At 45.3% G+C, this 26,978-nt stretch overlaps 1 protein-coding gene across 1 annotated transcript in view; it reads left to right on the top strand.

The window, feature by feature from the left end:
• Positions 1-26,111, top strand: part of LOC128937666 (mastermind-like protein 3) — a 28,823-nt gene extending 2,712 nt beyond the window's left edge. Inside the window, exons 2-9 of the mRNA XM_054277460.1 lie at positions 5,991-7,463; positions 22,211-22,255; positions 22,388-22,420; positions 23,501-23,647; positions 24,054-24,108; positions 24,827-25,015; positions 25,140-25,217; positions 25,906-26,111. Coding sequence (XP_054133435.1) covers positions 5,991-7,463; positions 22,211-22,255; positions 22,388-22,420; positions 23,501-23,647; positions 24,054-24,108; positions 24,827-25,015; positions 25,140-25,217; positions 25,906-26,111 — 2,226 coding nt within the window. The remainder of the gene's footprint in view (positions 1-5,990; positions 7,464-22,210; positions 22,256-22,387; positions 22,421-23,500; positions 23,648-24,053; positions 24,109-24,826; positions 25,016-25,139; positions 25,218-25,905) is intronic.
• Positions 26,112-26,978: the final 867 nt, after the last annotated feature.

Here is a 26,978-nt window from a genome sequence, read left to right as displayed (position 1 = left end):
GCCATCAACATATTCACTAGCCTGCTACAACTTGTGCTCGTGCAAGGATGGACTGGGACAAGATTTTTCCCAGGAAACCATTCCAGTGTCACATACACAGTTTAAAGAGCTGCTGAGTAGCTGTGGTGCACGTGCAACAGCACCAGGTGTGCTGTTTTGCTTCTTCTTAGTTTAAAACACAAGAGGTTCCTGCATTTCTTTTCAATCCTGATTTGTGGTAATTTGGGAGGCACAGCTTTAATAATCTCCAGAGTGCTTTTTATCATTACCCTCTCTTCTGTCCAGATACGAAGCAGATTGGAAAGGGTGAAGACTTATCAGAACAACTCCCAGACACGTCAATTGGAGGCTGCCTGACTAAATTCTCATAACACACCCTGAAAATGCAGCTCGTGCCATCTGCAAGGACAGTTTCGGAGAGAGCAGATCGCAGCTGCTGGGTGAGAGAGGCAGCAATAGGTACTGCCAGCTCAGTAGTTCAGCTTATAGGCTCTTACACCTTCCTGAGACTTGCACAAATGGAGCAGTGCTGGCACTGCAATGAGGTCACTGCTTTGCCAGTGTTTACCCCATTGGGCCAAAGCAGGATTAAATGAGACAGATCTCTGCAGGACACTGCAAGTGTCATTGGGAAGCTGCTGTGGAGCTGGTAGGCTTAAAACACTGGTGACAAGATGTGGCTGTACCTCAGGCAACATTGGCTTTTGAATGGCAGTGTCAGAGGTGATACAGCAAGGAGGTGCATGCAAAAAATCCTTTCAAAGGTTGAAGCTGAATTTCTGGCATGCAAATGGAAATGCTGATTATTCCTTACTGATCTTAGATGCTGTCATGTCAAATCCACTTGCTTAGTGTCACTTCATAGCCACCCCTGGGACACTCCCTGAATTGTTGATAGGATTTAAGCACAGCACAAGAAGTTAAGTAGGAAACTTTGCTCAGTCTTTAGGGTACAGGCTGGAGACTGCTGAATTGGGGGGGGTGTTTGGCAGAGCTCATGGTAACTACTCCCTGTTGGAGGTAAGAAGTACCAAGATCTTTCTATAGAAGCTCTAGGAGAAGAAGGGAGAAGAAAGAGGGGGAAAACTCAGGAACAGACACACTGGTGTGTTGCAGACCTCTTTTATGAAAATTTCTTTCCTTAGGATTTTTCCTCCTGAGAAGCCAAGAGGCCTCAGGAACAAAATGTAAACAATCATTATCTGCTGCTATGGAATGCAACAGGTGCATCTGTGATTGGCCCATGTTGGATGTTTGTAATTAATGGCCAGTCACAGTCAGCTGGCTTGGACAGAGAGCCGAGTCACAAACCTTTGCTATCATTCTTTCCTATTCTATTCTTAGCCAGCCTTCTGATGAAATCCTTTCTTCTATTCTTTAAGTATAGTTTTAATGTAATATATATAATAAAATAATAAATCAGCCTTCTGAAACATGGAGTCAGATCCTCATCTCTTCCCTCATCCTAAGACCCCTGTGAACATGGTCACACTGTTGGGAGGGAGAGTAGAAACCCTAGAGGAAGACCCAAGACTTAAATTCATTTCATGGAAAGGAACTGAAGGTCATGGTGACTGGTGGGCCAGACTGATTCAACATGAAGAACTGAAATGATCAATTTTTAACAGAAAGAGTCTCAGAAGAGCATGTGGAGAAGATAATAAGCCCTGTTTTTTGTAACCATGCATATCCTCTGAGTGAGATGGACTTTGCTCCTGGTGGGAAAGCAGAGAAACTAGCCAAAGCCCAAAGATAACTCCAGAGCAGGGCACATTCCAGCAGAGCTGGGAAGCCAAGTGCACCAAACCTCTCAGAATTGCTGCCTTTGTCTTGTATTGAAGCTGCTGGAGCTGCCCTAGGCAGAGGAAAGTCAGTGGCTGCATGCAGCTGGTACACAAAAACACGTGACAAAGTGACATCAGCCTCCTGCTCTGGGGGCTCAGAGGAGCAGTGGACCTGTGTCAGACCCTGTGAACAGGGCATAGAGAGAATTTATCCTCTCGGCTCCCCGCCTCGCCCTGGTTTTTGTGCTGTTCTTTGAGGAGCAATGAAAGGATGTTCTGGTGCCACAGCCTCAGTCCCTGCCGTGCGCTGGGGCTGGAGCAGCCGCCCACCAAGGCAGCTCCTGGTGGAGGATGGGCCCGGCTGTTGCTATAACAACTGCACCTCTGTCTCGTTCCTTTTGAGAGATGGATTGCTGCTGGGGAGATGAAGCGCAGCAGCCTCTCCTCACTGATGAAAGCCCTGCCACAGCCTCCCCACACTGCCGTGCATCTGCTGGCTCTGCCACGGCCTGTCCGAGCAGCGCTGGCCAGGGTTTCAGGATGGGCTGCATCCCAACCCTTCAGCTCGGTGTGTGTTTGTGTTTCTGTGCCCCTGCCTCTCCTCCAACCGAGAGCCATTTAAAAAGTCAACCTGCCAAAATCTGACCTTTTCTCAGTCTGCGACTAGAGTTTTTTCAAAGGCTTATAAAGAACTGATAGTCCTGCTTCCCCCTCTTGTGCTTTGGGGTAGAAAACAGCAGTGAAATGAAGATTCATCAGCCAAGTATTTTGTGTGAATAAAGCTAAAAGTTTGTGAAGCTGAAAGGGGGTTGTTTTATTTCAATATTTTCCTTTGATTTTGATATTTTCCTTTTGTTTTTATTCTATGTGTCAACAATCTTCTGTTCCGAGACCTAAATCTCTCAGCTCCTGCTAATATCTTCACAATGCATGCCATAAAACATGCACAAACTGTGTGCTTGTACTGAGAAGGAGAGAGAGGGTACTTTAAAAGGTACTATTTTACTTCAGGGATTGTGTTTATAGAGGGAAGGGGAAGTGCTGGGGTTTTAGTCTAAGACACTCTGGAATCCTGATTGTGGTAAACTGTTTGCCAGTATATGCTCAGTGTAGGATATCCAAACCATTCAAGAGTTCATATGGTGATTGGGAATTAAATCAAGATATGAAAAGGAAATATTTCATTAAAATCATTTGATAAGAGTATTTCTGCATTGTACCTCAAAAAAAAGGAGATACATTTATTGTCATGGCTCCCAACTCCCCCAAAATGCTGGAATCAAGAGGCTTCCCCAGCATGTTGCCTTCTAACAAACCTTTCACATTAAGTCTTTGTCTACCTACAGTTTTTCAATGAGCAAACAAAGAAGACAAAAATATTAGTGCCTGTTAGCCCCCCCAAATCCAAAAGCTTCTGAAGGAGAACGATGTGGATAAACAAAATTAGAATAGATTTAATTTAATTTCTTTTTACAAAAAAGCACGACTTCTGTATGTTTCATATTTCATAGAAAATAGTTTTCATGTCAAGCTGCTTTTTGTTGTAATGCATAATAACATGATTATGAATATTTATATACTGGGCTAAAGTCACTGTCTATTTGTACAGGGGGACATACAAGTTCCAGCACATGATGAAACTTTAGGAACTGATATTTTTAGGGCTGGTTATTTGGTTATTTTCCACTAGATAGTTTTGATTTTTTTGGAAAATTCTTTTGAATTTGTATATTCATATACAAATAAGGTGATAGATTCAGGATAAAATGGTAAATGTTTTAAAACCTGGAAGTGTGAAACCATGTTAAAGCATATCACTCTCACCAATATTTTTGTAGAGTATTCATTCAAACTTGCAAAATGTATGGAGTCAGTTCACTTGTATTCCTCAGGAGATAATCACTCTCACTGGTCCCTGCCTTGTCATTAGGGAATTTTTTCCCCCATATTTTCCTTATAGAACTTTACTTCATGATGAGAAGCCTGCCACCATGTCCTGTTCTTACTTTATCCCAGCACTGATCAATATGAAGTTGGGGTAAAGGGCCATGACACATTTTGAACATTTCTTCAAATCCTGGTTTTGCCTGAGCATTCCCATTGGGCTCACTCTTGAGTCACTTGCTGTTGGGGGAATGCAGTTTTTCTGCTGTGGCAATAGGGACTTTGCAGTGTGATGGCTTAGGAGCTGAAATGGGTGATTTCAGCTGTAAATTGTGGGAGGGGCCCATTAAGGGCAGTATTTAAGTATACTATTTTTACATTTACATAAATATGCTATTTTAACCCATTACATCAACTGACCAACCTGTGCCAACACCTCACCATCCTCACCGGGAAGAATTTCTTACTAATATCTAACCTAAACCCACCTTCTGTCAGTTTGAATCCATTTCAAACTTGTCCTGTCACTTGTAGAAGTCCTTCTCCAGCTCTCTTGTAGGCCCTCTGGGTGCTGGAAGGTGCTATAAAGGTCTGCCCAGAACCTTCTCATCTCCAAGATGAGCATCCACACCTCTCCAAATTCAGGGTTTTGAGACCAGACACTGGAGAGGGGAGCCCAGCCATGGGGCAGAGGCTGTGGTTACAGGGCAGCTGGTCTGTGTGGCACCACAGAAGCACAAAGGGGAGGAATTTCTGCCTGCAGGAGGCTTGGCACACACTGGCTTTGTGCAGGGTGGAACAGGCAGTAAAGTCTTGGCCACTTATGCCAACAGTGACTTCCCACATTAAAAAGCTGATCTGCTCCAGTGAAAATCAAGGAGTTGATGGTCTGCTTAGGCTCATGGCACTGTCTTTCTGCCTGGCTCTCTGCAAAAGAGCAGCCTCACAGTAGCTTGGTGTCCCATGCACGCTGAGCTGTGGCTGCAGCAATGCCTGTGCTGGCCACATCCCTCTGCACTGTGTGATGAAAGAGGGGCAAGAGAAGGGCACAGCCTTCCCAGAACCCGGGCAAGATACGGGTTTGCTTGCCCATCTTATGCATGGGATGAAAGGGGGACCAGCCCTCTGGGAGGGGAGAAATAAATGAGATCTGGATTATGAGAAGAAAGAAGGTTGAGGACCTCTAGGTTAGGGAAGGGGTGGGAGTTGCATATCTGGGACTTTCCTACCAGTAAGAATACTTTAAAAACTGATAAAATCTTTCAGTATTTTGTCTTCTATTGTTCTAGTATCAAGGATGCAAGCGTGTCCTGAAGGCGTTTGCTGGAGCTGTGACCTCTTTGCTTCCTCCCCTCCCCACTATTGTTTTTTGCCTTAGTGAAGAGAGACGCTTTTTTAGCCTGGTACATAAGTAAAGGACTCTGCTTGGGTGTGAGTGGGGAGGACTGCTGCTTGCTGCAGTTCTTTGCTATGCTTCTACAACCAGATTCAAAACTGATGTTAATACACTATTTTTTTATAAAATTCCTATATTCCAATTTATTTGCTTTTCTGTAGACTTGCCTGGCCATTATTTCTGTTAGCTATTTATGTTTTATGTTAGCCCTTAGCACATAGTCACATAGTTGATTCCTTTTTTTTTTTTCATTATTTGATTGAGTTAAAGTTATGCAAAGCACCTTCTGTTTTCTAGGGTGGATTTTTTTTTTCTCCCTTAAAAGTGATTCTCAATGTGTTAGCCAAGAACATAGGGCTAAGCAAATGAAACTATGCAATTTTTTTTTTGTCAACAACACATTTCAATATAAGTAGTCAATCAATTATATTGCAGTTACTTTTTTAAGAAGCTTCTAGAAACTTCCAACAACAACAAAAAAATTTGGAGTGACTAGTAAGTTTTAGTGATTCCTTTTTTCTCTTTTTTAAAATTCCATTTTAAGACTCCTCACTGTGTTAGGCACACTGTTTAAATCTTATCCCTGTATTAGGCACTAAAATGTCAAATTAGTCAACTTGCTCCCTAAATTTCTTGGAAGCTAGCACAGATTCAGCTTGGAAAGCACAGACATATTTTACAGTTCTGCTTTCCTAGTCAAAGGAAGGTTTGGTTTGGGACAGTGGGAAGTGTTTGGTTGTTGGGGGGTTTTTAGACTGTGTTTTCAAAGTGATCGAGGCATAAGAATGAAATCAGAGAAACCTCCTAACCAGTTTTGAAACTTATTGTCACTGGCTTGATGAGGAGCCTCTTGTCACAGTGCCCATGAGCACTTCTTTTGCGTCTGCAAATGGTTAATTTTTTCCTTTCCTCTTGTTTTCTTTAAGCTTCAAGAGACAGTCAAAAGGAAGTTGGAAGGCGCACGTTCACCTCTCAATGGAGAGCAGCAGAATGGAGTTTGCGATGGGGGCTTTTCTCCAACCAGCAAGCGGACACGCAAGGATGGGCCAGGCATTGAGGCAATCAACAGCTTGCCCATTAATCTGCCTTTGCCTGCTGTTTCTCCTCTTCACCAGCTTGACATGAAAGCTCCTGTGCTCCTGCAGAACAGTGGAACTCACAGGAGTAGTCTGGAAGACTTGGGTGAAAACGGTGGGCTTTCTGAGATAAAGCTCCCTGTTAACGGCTGCAGCGAGCTGGATGATGGTTTTAACATCCTGCACAACAAGGAGCTAAAGCAAGAGCCCCTGGATGACTCCAACTGCATAGACACTTCTGAAACATCTCTTTCCAATCAGAACAAGCTCTTCTCAGACATTAACCTAAATGATCAGGAGTGGCAGGAGCTCATAGACGAGCTGGCGAACACCGTCCCAGAAGATGATATACAGGATTTGTTCAATGAAGACTTTGAAGAGAAGAAGGAGCCTGAATATCCCAGGCCTGCCACAGAGACTCAGGAGAGCGCGAGCGTGAAAAGTGATCCATCCCATTCTCCATTCACTCATGTCCCATTGGGATCTCCCCAGGTCAGACCATCTTCTTCCGGTCCTCCATTTTCCAACATCTCCTCAGGCTCCAGCGTTGCCTCAGCATCCAGCGCGCCGCTGGCCCCAGTCCCTGCTGGCTCTCCAGCAAATTGTGTGGTGCAGTCCCCTCAGACCCCCGGCCAGGCCCACACTCCCGGACAAACGCAGGGGCGCTCCGGGAATGGCTTCCTGATGAGCGCGGCCTCGGCCGTGGCGGGCTCAGGGCCTGGCCCCAGCGCTGACCTGTCCCCAGCCGAGCAGCTCAAGCAGATGGCAGCCCAGCAGCAGCAAAGGGCCAAGCTCATGCAGCAGAAGCAGCAGCACCCAAATCAGCCCTCAAGCTGGTCACCAGGGGGGCCTCCATCCAGTCCCTACGGAGCACCCTTCAGTGCAGACAAACCAAATAGCCCAATGATGTATTCTCAAGCCTTTAACAACCAAAACCCTGTAGTGCCTCCTATGGCAAACAACCCCCAGAAGACCACAATCAATAACTACCTCCCTCAAAATCATATGAACATGATCAGTCAGCAGCCAAATAATTTGGTCACAAACTCCTTGGGCAAGCAGCCCAATCTGCTTTCTTATGGCAACACCAAACCTCTGACCCATTTCAGCACTGAGCTGGGTCAGATGATGGCCCCGGCAATGGCAAACCCCGGGAAGAACACCATGGTGCCCTACATCCAGCAGCAGCAGCAGGCCCAGCAGGCCCAGGTGCCAGCCCACGTGGCACACCTGAGCGAGGAGCAGAAACGCATGCTCATCATGAAGCAGAAAGGAATGATAAATCAGCCCGTGGGATATGCAGCACTCCCTGCCCTTGGTCAGGTAAGTGAGTGCACAACCAGAGGCTGATACAAGGGCTTTGTACAGTGGGCCTCTTGTGTTGCTAATACAGAGTCTGACACCTCTTTGTGCAGTCTCCTCCATTTGTCTCCTCTTTCTCCTGGAAAATATGGAATGTCATTGCAGATGCTTCTTGGATTTTTCATGTGGTATTGCAGCCTGATTATTTTAAGAACTGAAATTATGTTGCACTATGCTTCAGTTGTTAATTCAGTGCTCTCTCCCTGTGTCTCTTCTGATGAGTGCTTGGGGCCACTCTGGGAAATTTTGAGTTAGAAGTCATTCTTCCTTGGAGGGTTTATTTCCTTTTTTTTGTAATGCAAGACTTGGTGGTTGTGGATCCCAAACCACTGCATGGCTTAGTTCACCACAGTGTAGCGAGCATTGTGAAAAAAAGATGGAGCAGCTGGTCCCTTCTTCTTGGGGTAGAGATCAAGCTACCTCTAAACAGCATTTTTGGCATTTTGGCTCTGGGAGCAAAGGAAAAATATTTTGGGTTCTGAGTGCTTTTGGTTTTAACTGGAAAAAGTAAGAACAACAGAATGCTTTTAGTGGTGCTTGGGCCATGATGATGAGATGGTTTATTCTGGGACTTTCAAGTAGTCGTTAGCAACCCCAAGTATTTTGTCTTTCAGCAAGAGGCTAAAGCCATGTTGGCTTCAGAGCCCTGGCATCACTGTCTCGTGTATTCCATGCTAAGCTCTGGTGCAGCAGTTGCCAGGCGTGGGGAATACTTTGTAATGAGTTAATAACCAGTTGGAATATTGCTTATATCAATGCCCTATCACCTCCTCGGTCAGCAGGGTGTTCCTAGCTGTGCAGCCCCTGTAAAGATCTGCCCATGGAAAGGTTCAAGAACAAATTTTCTAAATGTTGTATTGAGAGTTTTAAAATGGATTAAAGTTAATAATCAATTCTCAAAGTGATGTCTTTGCAGAAGTTATGTGCCACCAAAACAGGTCAAGAAATCTGATATACACCAATAGTGTACAATACACTCATAGAATTGATGGTTGATCATTTTAGCATAACATCTTTTCACCAAATTAGCTGTTTACACACCACCTACAGGGAATACTTCATTCTGAGCATGGTTTAGCTGTGACTCACACTGTAATGCATGTAGAAATACAGCAAATTTTGTTATTCCTTCAGCTTATGGAGTTTGGGGATCAACCAATAAGGAGAAGTAGGAGCTTTACCAGGTCAGACCACATCACATATTATTTAAAGTTAACTGCAAAACAAAAAGAAATGTTCATCTGCCTCGTGGTTTTGGTTCAGGATGTATGGTGACAGCTCAAAGGTTCATATTTTTATATTAATTCTGCTTGCCTATTTTATTAGACATAGGTGATCTAAAGCCTCTTCTTTTGGAAAAGGCTTATCTAGAGAAATATTGCAATAATGACTTAGACTGTAATTGTAGCTACAGGTTTGTCATTTTGTAACTAAGAGGCGGAGGATGCTTGGTCATGCTGCCAATGCTTTATTGTTTCTTGCCTTTGCTTTTGTTAAATCTGCTGAACTCAAAGACCCATCAAAGAGCTGAGAGGATGACCTGCCTGTGTGGAAGAGTTAATGCCATCTCCTCCATTTCATAAGTTGAGAAATTCATGTTAATATCTCTCTGCAATTCCACAATATGAATGGATAGCCAAGGTTTCATTTATCTAATCTCATTCAGTTCCTTTTTTCTTATAAGTGTAGGAAAAACTGGATATTTGGATAGAATTAGATATTCTTTCATAAACAAGTCCAGATATTAAGTCATTTCTGTGACTTATAAAGAAGAAGCTTAGGGCAGAGCCATACATAGTTTGTTATAGTCAGGGATAGTTTGTTTGAGTCAGGGATTTTTTCAGAGGTGCCCTGAAGGTAATTTTGATGGGATTTTTTTTCTGGAGCGGAGTGTTAAATCCAGAGGCAGATTCTGACTCATCGATATCCAAAAAACCTCATGGTCGGTCCTGACTTGTCTACCTTACCAAGACTCTTTCCTACCAATATTACCTCATACCTGACTGTTCTCCCCTTGGTCAGACTCAGAATTCCCTGCTCTCTACCTTGCTCCATGTCCCCTGATCTGCCCCAAAACCATTTGTTAGTTTGTGAGCATGTGGCAGGTGTTGCCCGTTTTTGGTCTTGTTTTTTTCTGGGTGGTTCTTCCATTCTTACTTGGCTGGGGCTCATAGGCTAACCCAGCAAGTAGATTTGCACAGATTTGCTTGGTATTTGAGGGATAGAGATTCTCTTCTCTTGTGGTTCTCATGTCATAATAAAAGAAATCAGTTCCCCCCTCAAGACACAACAATCGCTTTGTTTAGACTTTTTATATTATTTTAGAAATAAAAGGGAGAAAACCTGAACCCACCTCCTTCTCAAAAATTACACTGTTTTTTAAGCTAAAATGTTCCATTAAGTTTTTGAGATCTATGCAAGGTTTTATGTGAGGCAATTTTTCTCTTCTTCCTCAAACCAAAAAGTAATTTCAAACTGAAGAAAAGTAAAAAGGTTTTCTTTGGGAAATTTAGAAATAATTAACTGTGCTTTTTCTTAGTTCCAGCTGTTCTATATGAATGCATAATGGTAAGAAAAAAAACCAGCCCAAAGGAATAACTGTTGAATGGCTGAGGCAAAATTTGATGTTTGGAGCCAAGTGTGTGAGGGAAAGTAATGAGAGGTCAAAACAAAACAGAATTCTCTGTGGGTGTAAGAACAGTAAAACTAGACTGCAGCTATTTGCCTGCATGGGACTGTGAGAATGCTGCAATTGTTTCCTAATGAAACCACTAGTTATTTTGTTTAAAATTGTAGAGATGCGAATGAAGGAGAGAAATGACACCATCCTGCAAGCATATTTCATATTTAATTATCTGCCCTTTGTTTTAATCTTATGCAATCAAGATGCATCATCTGCTCAGTCTGGTTTTGCATGCCAAAGTGAATACTGCTAAATCCTCCAAGTTACTGCTGGTAGAGAGCTGAAACCAGTTGTTCCATTGCTTGGCTAGAGAATGTGTCAGAATAACTGGTCTTTTCCACTTTATAAAACACAGTTGAAGTGGTAACTCTTTGATTCATAGAAACTTCTCCATTTGTTTAAGATTTATAAAAATACAGCGTTGTGTGATTTTTTCCTTGTCAAGTTTCATGAAGACTTACAGTGTGTATTATTCACATCTGTAAAGAAAATGTTTTGTGTTATTTTTAGAAGCAGATATTTTGTATTACTGACTGCACAAAATGTATATTAAATGTCCTCTGTTTTACTTCTTTTCCTTCCTACATGATCTAGGTTGCTACATAAAGAGCAGTTTGTCCTGTTATTTAGTAAGATCCAATAGTTTAATGATTCAGTGTGTGCCAATCAACTCTCCTTCAGTTTTATTCATTACAACTGCAGTTGTGAAGCACTGTGGTTTTGAAAAGTCTATAGCCAGTAGCAGCATATTTTTACATAGAGTGCTACCCTTTCCTGGTGGTTTTTTGTGCCATTTTTTTCCTGAAAGCGCAAGTTAGCATCATCAGTTTTAGCTTTCCAATCTCATAGCCCATTCCAGCTGCTCTGAGCTCAGCATGCACCTGACCTGTGTCTGTGTGAAGGAGTGCTCTCTGATGGTCAGTCTGTACTCCCGGCATGGCTAGGATGTTCCACATCACCACCAAGGTGTACCTCACATCTCTGACTTCGTATTTTGTCTTTCATTTTATCTTTGTGGGTCCTATTTCTGATGCTTTCCAAAACATTTCTAAATAGTCAAGCCTTATGCCACATAGAAGCATTAGGTTATCGGTATGTGTGTTCCCTGCAGAAAGATTTCCTAACGTTGCAACGTGTGAGTGTCCATAGTAGGAACACTCAAGATCTCTTGAAAGACTGTCCAAGTGAGTGGTTAAGTGCAGATTTGGAGTCCTTTGCTCAGGAGGTTCTGCCAAACCCCAGCTGATGCATCTAATTTGCTGAAGAACGTGGCTTCTGCTCTCTCAGCAAAGATTTCATTCCTCATGGGCAATGGGAAGCTTGCCCTCTCTATGTTAATGCTCACCAGCTCAGTGTTGTCTGCCACAGCCAAACTTGTTAATAAGGAGGGGAGCAGATCAGCTGCTCCCTGTATTCTTTGTTCTGTTGTTGCATTCTGGAGTCCTCCCACTCACACTCAGCCCCTTTTTCATGTGTGAGAGGAACATTTTGTGTGCCTTAGCCTGCAAGCATATCTTACACACTGGGACAAAGCCACCCATTCTGTGGCAGCACATCTCCCAGACAGGGGCTTAGTCCTCATTTACACCCGGTGGGAGCTTGTTAGCAGCTCTTCCTGGACAGTAAGAGAGGAGCTGCCCGGAGAGGACCAAGTACCTCATGAGAAAGCAAGCCCAACTTTAGCAGCATTGTCACAAAATTGCATTTCCTCTGTCTCCTTTTCGCTTCTGTTTCACACTTGGGCAGTGTTAAAGCTGATTACTCACTCCAGAGGCTTAGTCTTTGGCTCATGCCAGTACCCTTCTGTTGAATCTGTTCTGTCAGATCTCTCACTTCTGGTTAAAATCTGGTTTGAGAAACAGGTAAACATGTGAAATGCCTTTTGTTTGGAGAAACTGGAGAAAAGTCTGTGTCTTTGAAAAATAGAAAGAAAAAAATTTGAAAGTGTCTACCTAGAGAGAGTGTAAGGTCTGTCCTGAGATGACTCCTCCTTTTGTGACATGACATTCCTTGAAGAGTAAACATCCTCAAAAGCATCTGACTTTTAAAATCATTTTTGTACATAGTATTGCCTAGAGAAAGCAAGATTCCTGAGACTGCCCAGCATGCACTTTCCAGGGAATTATTTTTCCAGTGTGTATTTATTTCCCTCTGAATCCAGCAGGTTGGGGGGATTTTTTGTTTTTGTTGGTTTTTTTTGTTTCAATCTGTCCTATATTATTTGTCTGCTTCTTTTCTCTCTCCCACTACTCCATAAGGCATTTTTCTTTCTCTCTGTCTAAGTTCCCTGCTGAAGTTTACCTCCTGTTTCCCCTCATCCAGCTTTTATCTCTCTACTTCCCCTCCTTACCCCTTTAATAGCACAGGACCTTTTTCTGGTGTTGTCACAGCTCACAGGAAATTACTGCAGACACCATGGCTTTCTGTGGTCTGTATACCTCTGGCAGATGGAAATAGTATGAAATATTTGTTGTCATAGTAAATGGTTTTTTAACCAGTCATGGGACAGGTGAAGAACTGGGGAATCTCAGCTATAATCTCACTAATGTTGCAGCACCATCCATGAGATGAATTTGGCCTCTACATCTGCAGTCTGACTGCTAATCCATCTCAACCAGAATTGCAGCGTTCCAGACTATGGAACAGCTTCACTGGATTGAGATTATTTGCAGTGTGCCCTTATCACAGATGGCTGAAACAAAACAAAACAGGTAGGAATGTTCTATTGTTAAGTGGCATAGGACATGCACACCCTAGGGGATTTGTCTATGGCAGGAGAATGCAGTAAATTAGGGTTACAAACCCTTGCAGCCTTGCAGATGGAAAAGCAATTTTAAGTGATTTTTTTGGGAGAGTAACTTTCAAACCCCCCATATCATGTGAAACTGGTCCCATCACTTGAAGACAACTTCACTGTTCTCACAGACGTGCATAGAACAGAAATATTTAAAGCCTTTTAAGACATTTCTGGCATAATTACTATGTGTATCACAAACTACACAGTGTACATGGATGTATTGTAAAATTTAGTGTATGTGGTCAGTCTGAAGATGCATTCACTTTATCCATCTGACTCCGTGGGGGTTGCTAGTCCAGAATCAAGGAGAATAATTTCTGTGGTTCCCCAAGCACCTGCTCACATCCCCCAGGTAAAAGGAACACAATGGGGAAACTGTATGTACCAAAAAGCTTGTGTGTCTGCAGTGGGTGAAGCTCTGGGTGTCAGTGTGATTGATTTTCAGTTAATTGAGAATACAATACCTGGTCTCTCTTTCTCTCTCCTCCATTTTTCTTATCTATTCCACCACTTTTAATTTCCTATTAATAGACTGTGCTTTTCCTTTTCAACTTAGTGAGAGATTTCTCACCTACACAACCTTAGTCAATGGGAGCACTTACATAAGGACTGCACTGTTTGCCCCTGTGCATCTTAATGAAATTGGAGAAATTGTGGGGGTTTTTCCCCTTGTTCTTTGGAATTGCATTCTCCTTTCTCAAAGACTTTTTTTGGCCTCACAAAATTAGATCATAACTTTGCAGAAAACAACCCACTGTGATCACAGCTTCATTGCACAATGCCTGTGCTTTCTTGAATGTTGTTCCCATCTCTTCAAGATGAAGTAAGATCCAGTGGGTTGGACCTTTGATCTGCATAATAAAAGGCAAGGAGATAGTTTGTAAATCCTTCCTTTCTCCATCTTTATTCTTTGCAATTTGGGACTCAAAGACCTGAAATAATTTTTGCTTGCTGAGAGGAAACTTTATGTAATATATGTGGAGAAACTATTATGATAATTAGCGTTGTTAGGAAAAATCAATGTGTGTAAGTCATCCAACAGCAAGCAATGATCTTCTCACAATCAGCAATTTATCATGCATTGTCAATGCAGGAGGGCTAAGACTATTTTATTCAGATAAATTTCTCATTCATTTAGTCAGTAAATCATGGTGCACTTCATGATAGTAATTTTTAATGTGACTGCATTTTGTAAAGTTTTAATCACACATAATGGATTTTATCTGACAATGAGGTCAACCTGTAGTCTCTTCCTCTGTCATTTGAATCTTACCATCCCATCATGGGGAAGATCACAGTCACACCTGGAAGCCCCAGACTGCAAGGAGATAGGAAATACAAGGGGCACAAGAGGATGAATAGTTTAGACTAATTTTTATCAATTGAGGCTTAGGTGAGGATTTACTCTTGGTGGAACAATAACAGATTATACTTGATGTATCCTTGCATCTGAGTGTAGCTGAATTTGTTTGAAAACTCTTTGCATGAGCTCTCCAATGAAGCTTTTGATCTGACCAGCTTGAGCCTGAGCTGCAAGAGCACCTTTAATCCACTGGGTACCCTGGGAAGGATGTAGCTAATGCTGCTCTTTTGTCTGCACTCCATGGTGAACTTTTCCATTGGAAAAGCAGTCAACGGTGAGGCATAGAAGTGAGGCAGGGAACCTTTGTGGTTTTCAGAGAGAGACAGGCTGTTCAGTGTCTTCATCTTGAGTCTGAGCTCTGCTGTGACTTGCTCATTCTTAAGCTGGAAGGAAAAGCCCTGTTGTCTTTGTCTACAACAGGAGTGTGCCCTGGATCTTCCTCCCAGCTTCAGTTCAATTCTTCAGGTCTTGCTTTTGTTTCTGAGTAGCTGAGGAGTGTTTCCATTTGCTTCTTATAGATGTGGTTTGAGTTGATGTCTTTCCCCTTTGAAGCAAGCTATGGATGGCTCTTCTCTTTCCTGCTGCTCTCCCTGTGTTCTGGTAATCTCCTTTTCCCCTGCACTGCCTTGCACAGGTCTGTGGTACATGGTTGGGTCCAGGTTTATTAAAGCCCTGTAGGTGTTCCTGTGCTCCTTCCAGCACAGGAGCTATCCTATGGCCACCTGCATGGACATGGTTTTCTTTGCTCCCTTTTACTGATGTGAGATCAGGATGTCATTTAGAGAGGTGTTTGAGTTCCTTTGGGATCAAAGGGCCTCTGGAAGTACAAAATCCTCATCATGTTCCACAAGGCTGGCTCTTGGAAGACCCCTTTAATTTCTCCCTCCAGATCCCCTGATTCCTTCCTTTTGTTGTTCCTCTGAGAGACTGACAATCTAGAGGCTGATGATCCTTTCTCTTACCACAGAACTAGAGAGGGGAGAGGGAGAACTAATTGTCCATGAATTTTGCAGGAGTTTTTTCCTCCTGTGTCAAAAGACTGGCATACCTTGCATGTACTGAGGCTGTGACTTGCCACCCTGTGATGGCTTCCATGTGGAGCCTGACCTGCTCTTTCCAGGTCAGACTCTCTCTTGTTACACTGCTGCAAGTCAGGAATATTCACTGGATAATGAACTTATGCAGAAGCACTTTAGAAAAAAAAATGTGGTCATTAGTTTGGTAAATGGAAATGGAATAAACCTGCTCTGATGTTTTGTTTGGGCGGTTGGAGTTTTGTTTTGTGAGTATTAAAGAGAAGAGCAACATTAAAACATTGTGTCTTGGCAGGCTTTTAGTATCTCTCTCTGTGCCTTTCTCTGTCTCACTAATGCAACTTTGCCTACAGCTTCATGCATTAGCAATGCAAAGCAGATTTTGAAAGCCAAGGGAATCCAGGCTCTTCCAGATGAACACTGATTTAAAAGAGACAAAAATCTAGAAAAAATAAAGGTTGTTCAAGTGACATATGGTGTGACAGTGACCCTACTGTAAGGACAGATGTACAGAGCTAATGGTAATCCTACACCAGAGCCAGATAACATTCTGAGGTTAGGAAATCAAAGCCCCATGCTTTGGCTTAGCAGAGAATTAGCATGTGGAGCTCTGGAAACAGGGCAATTCAGTTCTTAGCCATGTTGCATTTGGGGCTTTCAGCTTTGGTAGCAGCAAGATCCTACCTCATCCTGTGCAGGAAAATCAGACCCACGTAGTTTGGCCAGGGAACAGAGTGCATTTAGTAAAGCTCGAGTGTTTAGATGGATTGGTGAAGAAGGTGTGTACTCCCTCTGATAATTAGTTCTGAGAAGTTCATGTCTCTTACTGCAGAAACAGCTCATTCACTGCTTCAGAGCTGTGGGGCTTTTAAACTGGGGAATAAGTGCTGACTTTCAGAGCAGAGGCAGCAGCAGTGGTACCCAAGGGATGTTTTGGAGCCTTTTCCCATGGGGACCCCAGGAGCTAACCTACAGCAAACCAAGCCTCAGGTGTGCTCAAGAGCCACCTGTGCTGACACAAGTTTGATATCCTTTAATGACAGAAGAGAATCCCAAGGCTTGGGGTGCAGCCGTGGCTCCCTTGAGCCCCTGGCCAGCAGAGTTTGGAGCAGCTTCAGGTGGCCAAGCACTGTGCAAAGACATGTTCTTCTTCTTCCAGGGAGGGGACTACACATGATGCCATTGTTTTATTTGCCAGAGGCTTGGCATTTACATAAATGCTGTGCCCCTGTTAAAAACAAAGTCATGATCAGTAGGGAAAACCAGGAATGTTCTGTGTTCTCTGGCAAAATACCTCTGTCTCCCTCAAGCCCACCTCTCTGCCCTACTTCTTGTGACTCCCCTCTCTTTCTTCTGGTTTTAAAATATATTTAGCAATGAGATCTTCCTTATTTGTATTCTCTGAAAACACAGGAAGTAGGTCATGTCTTCCAATACATTATATCAGCAGCAGTCATTGGAAAACAGAAATTAATAGGGTAGGACCATAATTTTTTGGTGCAGTTTTGGATGCCTTAGCAGCATTCAGTTAGGCTTTATTTTTAAAGTGGCAAAATGTTCCCAGTATCAACAAAAAAGATTATAGCACTGACTTTTTACCATGCTCATTCAATTTCTTTTTTATGTTTACTTTTGCTTTCCCTCAAACGAGGTATTTGGGTATAAGAGAAAAACACAAATTTAAAATGTCTAAAGGCAACACATGATTAAAAAGTTAAAAAATTTTTTCAGGCTTATTTTGGAAAGTGTCCTGACTCAGTTGCAGAAAATAGGCAAGGATTTATAGAATTTGTTGATGTTGTTCTTCAAATCCTATGCACATATTTTCTATCATTATTGTTCAGGAATGGGGACCTGTTGTATTTTTTTCTATTTGCTATCAAATATTTTCTGTCATAGTATCTGGATCCAAGTACAAAATCTATGTTATGTTAAGCTGTATTCCAGTCACTACAAAGTTGAACTCCTTTATCTAATTAAAAGGCACGTCAGATTTTTTTAATACAATCTTTCTGAAAGATTTTTGGGCTTATTCATTACTTTAGAAGGAAGCTTAGGTGTTTAGTGTCATTTCTCTTTGCATTTTGCATTCAAATTAAAAAAAAAATTAATTGGCCTCTGTGCATATCTGTCTCTGCTTTTTTGTTGTATCATCTGCTTCTTGTTTTCCTCCTGCAAGCAGAGTTATATCCTCTTGCTTAGAATAATGTGTTATGGGGGAAAAGAGGAAACTGATTTAAGTACTTAAACCAAAAAACTTACACAATCCCCTCTTGTTTTTGCTGGTGTCCCTGGAAGCCAGAGCACAGTCAGTCATTCCTGCACACAGTCAATAGCAAATATTTTAAATCAAGGCTGTTCGCAGAGTATCCATGTTGGGTTTTGTTGCAAGTGATGGATCACTAATAGTTCAAAACTCAGAGACTGGGAGCTTCTTTTGTAAATGGAAGGGGATTATTTCATGCTGTTGAGTGTCCCTGCCAAAGTAGAAAAGTCTCTTAGGAGAGGTGGGGTTGTGTATCCAGGAGTTGCTTGCAATGTACAATTTCAGTAAAAACTGAAAACATACTTAGGAAAAATCAAACCAAGCAAACAAAATTTCAGCTCTGTGCTGCTGCTCTCAGATCAAGCCCCTGAAAAGGAAACACAACATAATACTCACCTGGCAAATGTGGCCTGATCAGGGTTTTGGCTTGTGAAATATGGCTTGGCTCAACAGCTAATAAAGTTGCTTGTAATACAGAGGGCTTGCTCAATAATGGTATTATGAAAATTCTTTTAATTGTTACACATAATTGCTCCTGAACTTCATGGTAATTCTATTTTGGAGTACTAAAACTTGAGTTAGTAGAATCATGAGCACCGAGCCGGTCTGCCTGTTCTTGTTCCATCCTCTTGACAGCAGGTGCAGTGTTTCAGTTCACCCAGCTGTGTTCTTCACATGCAAAGGGAAGTTTTCACAAAGGCAGCGATGCTCCCAAATCCCACAGAAACTGAGTGCAGTTATGTGATTGAGTCTCTAAGTCTCATTTCTTCTTTTAAAATTTCTCTCTGTATCTTTATCATTTTGGTTTCACTAGACAAGAATGCCCAAACGTCTTCCACAGTTGGTACATTTGATTAGAAACACTGACAGATAAATATAATCCCTGCTACCCTTACCATGTTCCTGCTTTCACAGGCATTAGCTGTTAGCCCTTAAGAACTGGGAAACAAAATGTAATAAATCTTCCATTTCACCTCTTTGTCGCCCTTTTTCTATCAGAGTGGCCCTAAAGGGGCTTTTGGTCCCCATGACACCTCTCCATAGCCTGTCAGGGATGATATAGCATTGGCATTTTGGGAAATCCCTGTAGTTCTGGGGACTTAACAATTTGGCTTAGGAATCACAGCCTCTTTACTTGAGTCACTGATCTTATTAGAGAAACCTCCTAGACACAGGGCTGCAGTTTTTTGGAGAGAGATGGACAGCCAGCTGCAGGACACAGGTTTTTCCTAGAGCCAATGAGCACCTCTTTGTCACTAGAGTAGAGCAGAAGACTCCAGAGTGGCAATGCTGTCTTGGCAAATGCCTTTTCCATTGCAGACTGAACTGCTCAGGGTCCCCCCAAAACAGGGCTTGTCAGCAACTCAGCCTTGGACATACTCAGATCTTATCCTGCTTCTGTGTACTTGCACTCCTCTTCCTTTAAACATCCCAGTGTTTCTCTGAGACCTTGAAAGGGCAAAGGAATGTACTGCTGATTCTCACTTTCTCTTGAATGATGCCCTTGAGTGGCCTCTGAGGGAGATAACACTTCCCAGGCTTATCACCTCTTTGGTATGGAAAACCCATTTTTTCCCCTCCGAGGGAGTGTCCTTGGGCCTCTTACCTCAAAGTTCAGGATAAGCTCTCTTTCTCTGACAAAATCACAGTGAGTGGAAAGAGACTGGGGCATTCACAGCTGGCACAGAAACCTTGTGAAATACAGAAGCTTCCTTGACTGTGGAGTAGCTGGGATGTCCAGAGTTCACCCATCTTGCAAGATGGCAAATGTTGCAGTACTCATCAAACTCCAGCAGAGAAAGGAGGGAAAGGAGGTGCCTTTTCCTTTTCCTGCCTCACCTGTGCACGTGCAGGGCCCGATACATCCCTAATGCACATCTCTGTAATTTCCAGAATTGTCTCACTTTAGGAGGTTTGATCCTGACTAGCTGGGAGTCTGAGAAACAGCAGAGAGCATATAAGGGGTGCAGACACAGAACTGCTTCCAGGCTCTCTGATTTGTGAGCTAGAATAACGTGTAACAATAGTTACCACTCCATAGCAAAATGTACTAAAATAGAAAGCTTCCTATTTGATTTTCTTTGAGCCACACCTCCACAAAATCCAGCCACCCACAAATGAAGCACCAACAGCTTCAGCTTGACACTTTTAAATATAGTAAAAAGCTCTTGAGAAGGCTTCCAGGACAGCATACATTTTTTGGGACATGTAGATCCATTTTTCTCTGTAAGAGGGAGAGGCGGTTCTGTGCAGCACGAACAGGAGTGGGGAGCAGCAATGGGAATTAGAGTGAATTTTCCCCCATCACTCTGGAGAGTGATCACTTTAGAGTTCCACCTTGTTAAATGGCTGGCTGGAATCATGCATGATTAATGGGCAAAATGAAAATTAGATTATGTGTCTTCACTCTTCCTGTGACCTCTACTTTCTCCTGTATCAACTTAAAGCAGCTGGGGGTGGGAGGGGAAGGGAAGGAAAAGAATTAAAATCCTGTATAAAAATCCAGAAGAGAAAGGGAGAAGGAAAGGAAAGGTGCAGGGCCCCTCTGCAAATTATATGCCAAGAATCATGGCTTCTGAAGTATGAATCCCACAGTGCTAAAGCTTGAGGAATTAAAACGTGGAAAAAATGCCAAATTTTCAGGCTGCCTGTCAGTAGCACCACATATGCCAATCACCCATGTGGAACTGCATCCTCTGGGAAATCTGGCTTCCCTGTGCACTGCACACAGGAGGTGACCTGTGGTTCAGACTCAGTCAAGCCATCGGAACAGATGCCTTCCCCTTTGTGGAAGAAAGTTTCAGTGTGTTGCCCATTTTTGGACTCCCGTTTGGACTATCCATTTGAAGACATGAGTCCTAGAGGCAGAGGGAAATCCCTGCTTGCCTGCAGGCGTGGGGCTCTCTGGCAGTTGTGACATCCTTCAGTGCTGTCTGTAATCAGAGCATAGATCTCTGCACTCACTCAGGGGCACCTCATGTGTGGAGGCACCAGCAGCCTGCTCTCTTTTCATGCCTCTCTCTGTAATATCAGAAAGCAAAGGTTTTCCTCACCACTTACAGACTGCTAGCACAGAACAAAATGCGTCTTGCTGTGCCCTCCACAACTTCATTCTTTGGAGGAAAAATGCACATATGAATCCTATATTCACTTGAAATAGCTAAAAGTCAGTGTGTTACATGATTTGCTACAGAGTCCATGGAGTGTGCTCCCAGGCACAGGGTGTGAGTCCTGGGATATCCTGTGCAGGGTCTGCAGTTGGACTCTATGATCCTTGTGTGTCCCTTCCAACTCAGGATATTCTATCATTTTGGGGATTTGATTCCTGATTTTTAAAAAGTTCAGGGTTGGCTGTTCTGTGATGGTCTTTTCATCTCCCTTGCATGAGAGTAACAAAAATGCTATAAGAAACTTCACCATTTCCTTTGGGATTGGCAGAGCTGGGCTTAACAGAGCTGGGATTTATAAAGCTGGGATTAACAGATCTGGGATTGACAGAGCTGGGATTGACAGAGCTGGGATTAACAGAGCTGGGATTGACAGAGCTGGGTTAACAGAGCTGGGATTGACAGAGCTGGGATTGACAGGGCTGGGATTAACAGGGCTGGGATTAACAGAGCTGGGATTAACAGAGCTGGGATTTGGAGAACTGGGATTAACAGAGCTGGGATTAACAGAGCTGGGATTGACAGAGCTGGGATTAACAGAGCTGGTTTAACAGAGCTGGGATTAACAGAGCTGGGATTGACAGAGCTGGGATTAACACAGCTGGGATTAACAGAGCTGGGATTGACAGAGCTGGGATTGACAGAGCTGGGATTAACAGAGCTGGGATTAACAGGGCTGGGATTAACAGAGCTGGGATTGACAGAGCTGGGATTAACAGAGCTGGGATTAACAGATCTGGGATTGACAGAGCTGGGATTAACAGAGCTGGGATTGACAGAGCTGGGATTAACAGAGCTGGGATTAACAGAGCTGGGATTAACAGATCTGGGATTAACAGAGCTGGGATTGACAGTTGGGATTGACAGAGCTGGGATTAACAGAGCTGGGATTAACAGAGCTGGGATTAACAGAGCTGGGATTGACAGAGCTGGGTTAACAGAGCTGGGATTGACAGAGCTGGGATTGACAGGGCTGGGATTAACAGGGCTGGGATTAACAGAGCTGGGATTGACAGAGCTGGGTTAACAGAGCTGGGATTGACAGAGCTGGGATTGACAGGGCTGGGATTAACACGGCTGGGATTGACAGAGCTGGGATTGACAGAGCTGGGATTAACAGAACTGGGATTAACAGAGCTGGGATTAACAGAGCTGGGATTGACAGGGCTGGGATTGACAGAGCTGGGATTAACAGAGCTGGGATTGACAGAGCTGGGATTGACAGTTGGGATTGACAGAGCTGGGATTAACAGAGCTGGGATTGACAGAGCTGGGATTAACAGAGCTGGGGTTAACAGAGCTGGCTTTAACACTGGCTCCGAACACTTTCTCCATGAATTCCCCCTTTGGGAACGTTTCCTTTGGGAATGTTCCCGTCTCTCCTTGCCTTTCCTTTAGGGAGATCCACGTGTCCACGGCCTGGCAGCGCTCGAGGGAGAGAAGGTGAGTGCTTCCAGAAGATTCTTGGAATGCTGGGGGATCCCTTGCTAAGCTGGGGGATCCTGCCTGGCATTAAATCCCAACCCTAAATCCCTGCTGTGTCCTCATTGCCTTTCCTGGGTCCTCTGTCCCCAGGGGGAGTCAGGAGAGCCAGGACCCAAGGGACAGGTGAGTGATGGGGATTTGGGACCGAGGACACCCCAAAACTTGGGTGGATTTGTGGGATCCTGAGCTGGATCTTCCCTGCTGAGGTGCTGGGGGAATATTTTCCCTGGAAATGGGGCCCAGTGATCATGATCAGCCCTGGATTCAGGCTCAGCTCCTCCTTGGGGTTAAACCCTGGATTCAGGCTCGGTTCTGGGCTCAGCACCAGGTTCAGGCTCAGCCCTGTTTTGGGATCCAGTGCTGGATTCAGTCTCAGCCCCATTTTGGGATCCAGCCCTTGATTCAAGTTCAGCCCCAATTTTTGGGATCCAACCCTGGATTCAGCCCCAGCCCCAATTTCTGGGATCCAGGCCTTGATTCAGCTCCAGCCCCATATGGAATCCAGCCCCAATTTTTGGGATCCAGCCCCAATTTTTGGGATCCAATGCTGGATTCAGCCCCAGCCCCAATTTTTGAGATCCAGCCCTAGGTTCAGCCCTAGCCCAAATTTTTGGGATCCAACCCTGGATTCAGCTCCAGCCCATTTGGGATCCAGCCCCAGTTTTTGGGATCCAGCCCGTTTTTGGGATCCAGCCCTGGATTCAGCTCCAGCCCCATTTGGGATCCAGCCCACATTTTTGGGATCCAGCCCCAATTTTGGGATCCAGCCCGTTTTTGGGATCCAATGCTGGATTCAGCCCCAGCCCCAATTTTTGTGATTCAGCCCTGGATTCAGCTCCAGCCCCATTTGGGATCCAGCCCACATTTTTGGGATCCAGCCCCAATTTTTGGGATCCAGCCCGTTTTTGGGATCCAATGCTGGATTCAGCCCCAGCCCCAATTTTTGTGATTCAGCCCTGGATTCAGCTCCAGCCCCATTTGGGATCCAGCCCCAGTTTTTGAGATTCAGCCCTGGGTTCAGCCCCAGACCCAATTTTTGGGATCCAGCCCCAGTTTTTGGGATCCAGCCTGGGTTCACCCCCAGCCCGGTTTGGGACCCAGCCCTGCCCATGTTTTTTGGGACATTTTGGGCTCTCGGGGTGCAGCCCCCATGCTCAGCACAGCCTGAGCCCCTCATGCCCCTCTCTCTCCATCCCTCCTCAGCAAGGCATCCAGGGAGAGCTCAGCTTTCCCGGCCCCTCGGGGGATGCAGGAGCGCCGGGAATTCGGGGCTATCCCGGCCCGCCCGGCCCGCGGGGGCTGGTGGGGGAGCGCGGAGTGGCGGGAATGCCGGGCCCGAGGGGCACAGCCGTGAGTACCCTGATCCTACAAACCTCCTCATCCTCCCTGCTCGGCAGGAATTGCCTCTGCTTCCCACCCAGCTCCTCGGGGAACACGCTGCTGTTCCACTCAGGAGCTGGGATCCTGCTTTCCTGGGGAGGAATTCTGCCTTTCCCACTGTGTATGGCATCCAAAAACTGTCCCTGTATAAACCAGCCAGCAGCAGGGATTTAAAGGGTTGGGATTTTTCCCTAAAATCCTCATTTTGGACTCTAATGCCATGAGCACAGAGCAAGCTGAGCGCTTGCCCTGGGACAGAACAGGGAAGAGCAGGGTGGGAAGGTGACCTGGGATGCAGGGAGGGGATGGAGATTGGGATTTGGGCTGGGAAGGGCTCTGGGAGGGGACAAAAGGAGTGAAATTCCCTTCCTGGCAGGGCCGGGACGCTGGGGACCAGCACATCGTGGACGTGGTGCTGAAGATGCTGCAAGGTGAGGGCGGAGCGGGGCCACCAGATCCCACGGATCCCATGGATCTCTTCCCATGGATCCCACCTCATGGATCCAGTGGATCCCATCCCGTGGATCCCATGTGGATCTCTTCCTATAGATCCCACCCTATGGATCCCATTGTTCCCATCCCATGGATCTCTTCCTATGGATCCCATCCCATGGATCCCACCCCATGGATCCTGTGGAATCCCCTCCCCATGGATCTCACCCTATGGATCCCATCCCATGGATCCCATGAATCCCATGGGTCCTGTCCCATGGATCTCTTCCTATGGATCCCATCCCAGGGACACCACCCCATGGATCCGGTGGAATCCCCTCCCCATGGATCTCATCCTATGGATCCCATGCCATGGATTCCATGGTTCCCATCCCATGGATCCCACCCCATGGATCCCATCCCATGGATCTCTTCCTATGGATCCCATCCCATGGTTCCCACTCCATGGATCCCACCCAGTGGATCCCATCCCATGGATCCTGTGGATCCTACCCCATGGTTCCCATCCTGTGGATCCCATCCCATGAATCCCATCCCATGGATTCCATGAATCCCACCCCATGAATCCCATGGTTCCCACCCCATGGATCCCACCCCATGGATCCCTTCCCATGGATCCCATCCTGTGGATCTCATGGTTCCCACCCCATGGATCCCACCCCGTGGATCCCATCCCGGCCCCTCTCTGCCCCACAGAGCAGCTGGCAGAGGTGGCCGTGAGCGCCAAGAGAGCTGCCCTGGGTGGGGTTGGGGCCATGGGACCTCTCGGTCCCCCCGGCCCCCCAGGGCCACCCGGTGATCAGGGACCCCACGGCCCCATGGGACCCCGAGGTGTCCCCGGAATCCTGGGAGCTGCCGGGCAGATCGGCAATGTCGGACCCAAAGGTGGGTGGTGGTGACATGGTGCCAGGTGCAAACCCTCCTGGGGTGGCACTGCCATGTTTGTCCCCATCCCTGATCACCCATCCAGGGTTGCCATGGAGTCCTTCCCTCCTTTTTGTACCCACAGGGAAGAGAGGAGAGAAGGGCGAGCGGGGAGAGGTTGGCCGTGGCCACCCGGGAATGCCAGGTCCTCCAGGGATCCCAGGTGAGACCAGGTGTCCCCAGGTGGCCTTTGTCACCTTGGGGTGATGAGCCCAGCGGTGGCCGGGGACCTTCTGATCCATCCCACAAAACCTGCACAGGTTCATCCCACAAAACCAGCCCAGGCTCATCCTGTAAATCCGCTCAGGTTTATTCCACAAAAATTGCCCAGGTTCATCCCGCAAAACCTTCTCAGGTTTATCCCACAAAATTTACACAGGTTCATCCCACAAAAACTGCCTAGGCTCATCCTGTAAATCTGCTCAAGTTTATTCCATAAAACCTGCCTGGGATCCTCCCACAAAATGGGCCCAAGTTCATCCCATAAAACCTGCACAAGCTCATCCCACAAAACCTCAATTCATCCCTATTTCTGAGAAAAATCCCTATTATTTCTGAGGAGAAAAATCTCTATTTTTCAGGGGAAAATCCCTATATCTGAGGGAAAAACCCTATTTCTGAGGGAAAAATCCCTATTATTTCTCAGGAAAAAAAAAAATCCCTATTATTTCTGAGGGGAAATCCATGATTCTGAGGGAAAAAAAATCCCTATTATTTCTCAGAGGAAAATCCCTATTATTTCTGAGGGAAAAACTCCTATTTCTGAGGGGAAAACCCCTATTTCTCAGATAAAACCCATCTCTCAGCTTGATTCTCAGCACCCCACCCATCCCACCCCGTTGCCTTTCCAGGTCTCCCGGGCATCCCCGGCCACGCTGTGGACGGCAAGGCGGGCGAGCGGGGCCTGCCGGGCTCCCCGGGCGAGGCGGGCCGGCCGGGGCTGCCGGGGCCCGCGGGCCTGCCCGGCTTCTGCGAGCCCGCCGCCTGCCTGGCAGCCTCGGCCTACGCGGCCGCCCGCCTCCCGGAGCCGGGCAGCGTCAAGGGCCCCTCGTTCTGAGCGATTCCCCGTGAAAATCCCTTCCCAAAGTGACCACAACACTGCACTCCCACAGGGAGAAGTTTCCGCGCTTTCCCGCTTCTGGTGTGAGGGTGGAGGCGGGGGAAAACGCAGCCTTAAATTGTTAATTTTGGGACCTGATTTTCTTTTACACAGTTCTGGCAGCATAAAAAAATCTTAGAGTGGGTATAAATTTTATTTAAATACGCTTTAGGGTTGCTCCGTTCTGAGCAATTTCCTAAGGAAAATCCCTTCCCAAAGTGACCACAACACTGCAATCCCACAAGGAGAAGCTGCCGCACTTTCCCGGTTCTGGTATGAGGGTGGACAGCAGAGAAAACACAGTCTTAAACTGTTAATTTTGGGACTTGATTTGTTTTACTCAGTTCTGGCAGCATAAATTCTATTTAACTATACTTTAGGGTTCCTCTGTGCTGCCCCTCATTCTGAGTAATTCCCTCATGAAAATCCCTTCCAAAAGTGACCAGAACACTGCGAGAAGTGGCCTCGCATTCCCGGTTCTGGCGTGAGGGTGGACAGAGGGAAAACACAGCCCTAAAATGTTAATTTTGGGAATAACCCCAAATTTGGGACCTAATTTTCTTTTACAGAGGTCTGGCAGCATAAAAAAAATCTTAGAGTGGGCATAAATTTTAGTTCATGGAGAGAAGCTTCCGCGCTTTCCCAGGAGAAGCGGCCGCGCTTTCCTGGTTCCTGTGGTGAGGGTGGACGCAGGGAAAACACGGCCCTAAAATGTTAATTTTGGGACCTGTTTTTTTTTTTTTTTTTACAGAGTTTTGGCAGCATACATTTTACTTAAATATACTTTAGGGTTCCTCTGTGCTGCCAGAATCTGTAAAGAGATCT

This window comes from Melozone crissalis, unplaced genomic scaffold, assembly GCF_028551555.1.
Source record: "Melozone crissalis strain CALT ecotype California unplaced genomic scaffold, PUWL_Pcris_2 ptg000020l_1, whole genome shotgun sequence".
Lineage (NCBI taxonomy): Eukaryota > Metazoa > Chordata > Aves > Passeriformes > Passerellidae > Melozone > Melozone crissalis.
This window is presented reverse-complemented; position numbering and strand designations above follow the sequence as displayed.